The sequence below is a fragment of the Maylandia zebra genome, linkage group LG2 (assembly GCF_041146795.1).
Source record: "Maylandia zebra isolate NMK-2024a linkage group LG2, Mzebra_GT3a, whole genome shotgun sequence".
In the NCBI taxonomy this organism is placed as follows: Eukaryota; Metazoa; Chordata; class Actinopteri; order Cichliformes; family Cichlidae; genus Maylandia; species Maylandia zebra.
In genome coordinates, this window is record NC_135168.1 from 3,690,255 (window position 1) to 3,696,837 (window position 6,583).

Here is a 6,583-nt window from a genome sequence, read left to right on the forward strand (position 1 = left end):
GACAGAGGGAGAGGGAGTGTTCGCCCAGGGTACCAAACATGCTAGGACTGTCCCTGAATGTAAGAAATGCAAATGTAAAGATTGTGAAATGTAAGTCATTACAGGTCATGATGTAATCACCGGGGATTGCTATGCAATGAGAGTTTTAAAAAAAAAGGAAAACGAGAAAATGACCACAAGATTGTATGTACGCTGCTGTTGGATGAGACTCTTATAGTGAGCAGGAAAATGTAATGATCTGTCCTTAACCTGTCCATTTTAATATTAAGGAGAGCATTACTCATGAAATGTACACAAATAATGAATACAGCAGTTAGTTAGCCCTGAGTCAGTGTGGCGACCTCTCCAGAGTGTACCACACCTCTTGCTCTGTGATAGCTGCGATAGGCTTCAGCCCCCCAGTACCCTTAATATGGATAAGAGAAAGAGAATGGACAGATAGTAGTATTTTTCAAAGGAACAAATGATTAACATCTTAAATCACTGTAAGAAAAATATTATAAAACCTCATTAACTCCTATCTTTTACTTTCAAATGCTAAAGGAATTTTAGTGATGAAAAATGTTTACAAAGCTGCAAAGCGAAGTTGAACAATAACAAGATTTGATAGAAGGTGTTTTATTTAATAATGTTGACAAACACAGTAACATTGAGAATAGGATTTTAGGACAATTCATTACAACTAGACTGCAAAATGATAAAGACAATGATGTACTATGATGCTTTCCTTTTTACCCTCATTGTTCTACATTTCTTTCTTCTGAGACACAAATCAACACTATGCACTGATCACAATCACCTTTTTTCTTAGCTTGAAATCTGTAAACTTCTCTCATGTGTGGTTTCCCTGTTTGAATACATCAGCACCTTCCTGTTAGTCTTTAGTTTCAGCTACAGTACTTTTCTTATACGTATTCACCCTTTACTTATTTCTCCAAGATTTTATCATCATACATCATAAAAATGAAATTTAAAAAATGCAGTTGGTACAGATTTAATTTGCATATTTACTACATAATTACCAAGAATGATAATCCCTTTCACAGATGTCTGTTTGTTTTTATTTTAATGGGTATGTGCTTATTTGGTATGCACCCTAACTATCTGAACCTCATACACTCCAGACTAAACCAGGAACGCTGCTGTTCAGGGCGGATCTTTACATGCATACAAACATGTACATTTTAATTATTAAGTTGCGATCAATCAAAGTGCATTTAAACATGCTGATAATAATATGTACACAAAGCCACATTATAAAAAGAAACAATTAGCTCTAAGCAAACATAAAGAAGATTATTTCATACCAAGGCATCATATATAGACCTAATCCAGCCCAAGATTCTTGGCAGCCATATAGATCTGCTGCCTCGTCACTGTGTTTGCACTCTTTGTTATACTTCTGTCAACTTCTATCGTGGTAAAGACAACAGCAGAAAACATCCATGTGTCCTCATTCTGGGAAAATGCAGTGCATAAAAAATATTAGAAACATTAAAAAGAAACTTAAATAAGAAACATGTTATATTTTTTAAGAATATTCTCAGCTTTAATTGCTTTACCTGCTGTTTTTTCTCATCACTAAAGATTTTCTGCAGGTCAGCAGCTTGATTGTGGAAAATACGGATAACAATGGATAAAACTCAAGATTTATATGCTTTTATTAAAAAGAGAATTATGATTAACTTCAATTACCTTTGGGATGATCACTGTTGTTTATCTTGATTGTGTAAATGAGGACAGCAATAACAATCAGACTTATAACCACGACAGCGCAGAGCAAGAAAACAACTCTACTACCTGTCTGTGACCACACACTGCTTTCTGCAATCATATTAAAAAGAAAAGGAAAAGATGAGATGAATGCCAAAGTGCCATTTGTGACATTTTTTCTAATTAATAGAGTAATGATAACATTACCTTGAATAACCACAGTAGTTCCACTTCCAAATAATATCTCCCCACATGTGGCCACAGCACAGTAGTAAGTCCCAGCATCAGAGGAGCTGACGTTCTTAGAGAAGCAATAAACACATGTCTTCTGATGGTCAGATCTTTTCTCACATTCATTACTTCTGTTTTTGTCAGTGTAGATGATGTTTGGAAGAGATTTATCTGATCCCTCTCTGACCCAGAGAATATTGAGATCTCCTGGACACGTCTTGTTGTCAGAGTCAGAGAAGACTGAACACTGGAGCGTCATTGTGTCTCCTGGATTTGATTCTATCAGTAACTGACTGACTGCATAGTTTGATGTCCTCTGAGCTTTTCCTGTGTAATACAAATCACATTCTCCAAAACATGCACAGAAAAATGTGAACATTTTTAAAAGTAGATTGGCTTATTACCTGTAACTAACAAATATATTCCACCCCATGTAGTTCCAATCCATTCTGTGTTTGTACAATGATAGTGACCCTCATCCTCTTGAACTGTCTCCAAAATGGTCAGGCTGCTAAAATTTGCATCATTATTTATCCGAAATCTTGAGCTCAAAAATCCAGGACTAAAATCAGCTTTAGACTGAATCAGAGTAACTATTAATTTAAGAGTATCCCCGACGCTCTGCTTGTACCATTTGAGTCCCCTAACGCTGAGCTCTTTGGGAATAGTGCATGTCAAGGTTGCTGGTTCACCAAGCTGAACAGTTTCAACTGGAACCAGAGAATCTGAAATAAGAGAAATAACATTTTGTTTGACGTTGTAACTTTCCAATGTAAAACTCTTTTATTCTGTATATGTCTATTTGACATGAAAATCCTTAACTAAGAACATTTTTAGACAAAATAAAAATGCACTTACATCCTTGGTGAAAAAAAAACAATGTAACCCAAAAGACGATCATCTTGGCTCTGCTTTTTGTTGGGGACCGTACTGGTATTTCAATGAGTGAAGGAGGTGGAATGATCGTTTTAGGTCAGTAAAATGCACCTGATTGGCTAACACAGAATAGATTCAAAAGTACATTTCCTGTTACATCTACCTCTGTGCTTTGTAAAACATATCACCTCTCTTTCATCTTCTATTGTGTTGGACTCTGGTTTTTAACACTGCCAACATGGTAACTATTTGTGTTCTTCGATCTTGAAATAGCTATAATGTGTCACACTTTCATTTCAGGGAAAATTTGTAGATTGAATATTGGCCAGGGGGACACGACATTTTACCACCTGTAGAGCTAAAGAGCAGGCTGAACAATGGAGATTTATAGTCTTCAAAAAACAGAATATTTGGCCATTTTTGTAGCAAATTTCATGAGAAACAATCCAGGATTATTCACATATTTTTACTCTGTATTCACAACGTCAATTTTTTGTTGTTGTTGTTTGTTATTAATGTATTTGAAATGATATACCACTTTTCTCAGCTTACTGACCAACACACTTTTAACCACACATTCATAAAGCACAGAATATACAGTTCTGCTCTCAGCATCACTCCTGACACTGTAGTAATCCATTTGTATGTGTGCTGCTCCACTCCTCCCCAATTTAAAAGGAAGACACAAGAAGCAACTTATCCTAAAACAGAGAATGGGCATCTTATCGTTTTCAGTGTAGAACCACCACCACTCGTAATTTTCATTCATACCCAATTACCCTTGGCTTCAATCCTAGGTGTGTAAAGATTTAAAGGCCACTAACCTTGAAACCTTCTATCATTTAGCTGTAATGTGAAATTTTGTCCTTACAGTTTATAAACAGAATAATTGACAAATAGCAGCCGAGTCCAAATCCTAACTGAAACTAGGCTGGAATTTATTTATTTCTTGTAATGAAAGCCCTGGTCTTTTACACAGACCAGGCGTTGGTTGTTTAACAAAAACCAAGCCATAATAAAATGGCTGGCATAATATGCAAGAACAATACAGTCTGGAAGTCCAGAGGTCAAAATGGGACATGCCCCTGATAATGACCAAGCTAGGATTCTGTGGGACTTCCAATTAAAGACAGACAAGCTGTTGATGGCTAACCAACTGGAACAGGAGTGGTGGACAAGCAGAGGAAGACGGCCGTAGCGATAGCTGTAGCTGCACCGAATGACAGCAACATCAGGAAAAAGGAACATGAGTAGTACCGAGAGTTGGGAGGAGAACTCCAGAAGATGTGGAGGGTAAAGGTAACAGTGGTCCCAGTGGTAATCTGAGCACTTGGTGCAGTGATCCCCCAAGCTAGGCAAGTGGCTCCAGTAGATCCTACGAACACCGTCCGAAATCTCTGTCTAGAAGAGCGCAGTCGTAGGAACAGCAAAGATACTGCGCAGGACCCTCAAGCTCCCAGGCCTCTGTTAGAGGAGTCAAAGGGCAAGACCGCCCACAGGAGCGAGAGGGTAATTGTTTTATATATATATGTTTGTAAGTGTGTTAATAGAGGGTTTATAAATACATGTTTCATATTGTAATTCATGTTTAATTCAGTTGTTAGTATTTTATGTGACCTCACCAAAGTGATAAGAATTTTTTGCCTTATGAAGCATTTATAAATAAAATTAAAATGACTCAAGACTCAAAAAAAGCCTCAGCCATCTTTACATCAGAAAAATGACACAAAAATGACAATACAGAACAGACAAATATTTATTTCCAGATGCAAACATGACCAATCTCAGGTTTGCAAATTATTAAATGTATGTAGGACCAGAGTCGAAGTCTTTAAGAAGAGTTTAAGAGAGAACAGTACACCGAGCAAGTGGAGCCACAGAGTAGCTTCACTTAAATGTACGGCAGCTTCTTCATTTATAATAAAATATGAATGTTATCACAAAACAACAGTGGACATTTCAAAGATCTTCATAAATAACTGCAAATGCCATAAACAAAGTTGCCACCATATTTAAATGATAATTGAGGAAATAAATGTTAGTTCATTCATGAGGTTCAACTTTCCTCTCATTTGTAATCTGTTAGGTAGCTTTAGTAAGATGAACGTGGCTTTATGACCAAGCAGAGGCACGATATTTGTTGTCCTGCAGTGAGTTCTGTTGTCAGATGGAGCCAGTCTACAGAGCATATGGTACAACTGGTCTGTGGGCTACTCTTGTCTGTGGTTTTGCTGGTAAGTCAGCAAGCCACAGAGAAGCGCAAAATTATAACAAATACAGCGGTGAAACTGAGTGTTAAAACCTATGAAAAGTGTCCCCTCTCTGCTCTATTCCAGACCACTTGTCTGGAATATTCGGCAGTCACTTACGTAATCCGCTTCCAGTAACATTCAGTCAGGATCCTGGAGGAATCACTGCACACGCACGGTGGGTGAACCCCCTGTCCGACCGGAATCACAGGATTCTGGTCAGACAGGACTATAAAACCACCATGTCAGTAACCAGTAAGGTTCAGTTCTAAAGTGCTTCTGAAATAAACTAAGTAGTCAGGCTGTGTTTTCAAATAGGTGAACTCTACTGGGTGATCTTCTCCTCCGTACAATGAAAACTCAGAGCAGTTTGTCGGGATAAGGAGGTGATCAGATTAATTAAATATTATTAAAATAAATATTATTCATATCAATCTTAATATTACTATTAATAATACAATTTTATGAAGTCATCCAGATTCACAAGGTTGAGGTGGTTCTGGCATTTGACAAGGATGCCTGCTGGGCACCTCCTGGGTGAGGTGTTCCAGGCATGTCCCATCGGGAGAGGCCCCAGGGCAGACCCAGGACACGCTGGAGAGATTATATCTCTCGGCTGGCCTGAAAATGCCTTGGTGTCCCCCCGGACAAGCTGGGGAAGGTGGCTGGGGAGATGCTACTGCCCCTGCGACCCGGCCCCGGATAAGCGAAAGAAGACAGATGGATGGATGGATAGATGCTGATTAATCTAAAGAAATGGAAACAAATTATGTGTTTTTGAGACAGACTGCTAGTAACAAAATGTCTAAAGACACAATTTAAAATTCATTCATCAAAATAGTATTTTATTGTTTATCAGTAAGTATTGTATTTGCAAAGGTGGGGTAATGGGTGGCATTACTGGAGGCATTACATAGTTAATTAGCTTTTTGCTCTATAGAGTATAGATTGCTGAGCAGAAGTCAAAATAACCACATGCCCCAGAACCAACAAGTACCTGCATCCCAGGAAGGGGTAGAACTGTCCAGTGGAGAGTGGTGACCAGAGATGGGCAGTAACGCGTTACTTGTAACGCGTTACTGTAATCTGATTACTTTTTTCAAGTAACGAGTAAAGTAAGGGATTACTATTGCAAAAACGGTAATTAGATTACTTTCCCGTAGGAACGCTGCGTTACTGCTTTACTAAAACCATGATTTTTTGCGAGAATGTCTCATGACAGTGACGTAAGCGAGTGCGCCGTTAGTGACAACAGCTGTGTGCAGATCAACAATGGATCATATATCGAGTGCAGAGAGAGTATGAGCGTGCAGCGTTTAAAGCGTGGAAGTACTGACCTTACTTTGAGTTTGATTCCATAAAAAGTGACAAAAACATTAGTGTCCGCTGTGCGTGGGAAGAAAACTTCTTTTTACACCGAAAAAACCCTAAACTTCCAAACAAGCACCGAGTAGCTACGACGTAATGGGAAACTCACAGAGAAACTCGCGGATTCTTCCACTGACCGCGGCACA

General features: G+C 38.5%; 1 protein-coding gene across 1 annotated transcript; it reads right to left on the reverse strand.

Moving 5' to 3' along the window:
• Positions 1-317: 317 nt before the first annotated feature.
• Positions 318-2,845, reverse strand: LOC112436342 (signal-regulatory protein beta-2-like). Its single transcript, XM_076876216.1, has 4 exons — positions 2,803-2,845; positions 2,349-2,669; positions 1,921-2,271; positions 318-406 (listed from the first exon to the last, which is right to left on the reverse strand). The coding sequence occupies exons 1-4, from the start codon at positions 2,843-2,845 to the stop codon at positions 318-320; spliced, it is 804 nt and encodes a 267-aa protein (XP_076732331.1).
• Positions 2,846-6,583: the final 3,738 nt, after the last annotated feature.

Coding starts and splice junctions, on each gene's coding strand:
- LOC112436342 (XM_076876216.1), bottom strand. CDS start 2,845: ATGATCGTCTTTTGGGTTACATTGTTTTTTTTTCACCAAGGAT. Junction 2,670..2,802: donor GTTTTTTTTTCACCAAGGAT/GTAAGTGCATTT, acceptor CTCTTATTTCAG/ATTCTCTGGTTCCAGTTGAA. Junction 2,272..2,348: donor AATATATTTGTTAGTTACAG/GTAATAAGCCAA, acceptor TGTATTACACAG/GAAAAGCTCAGAGGACATCA.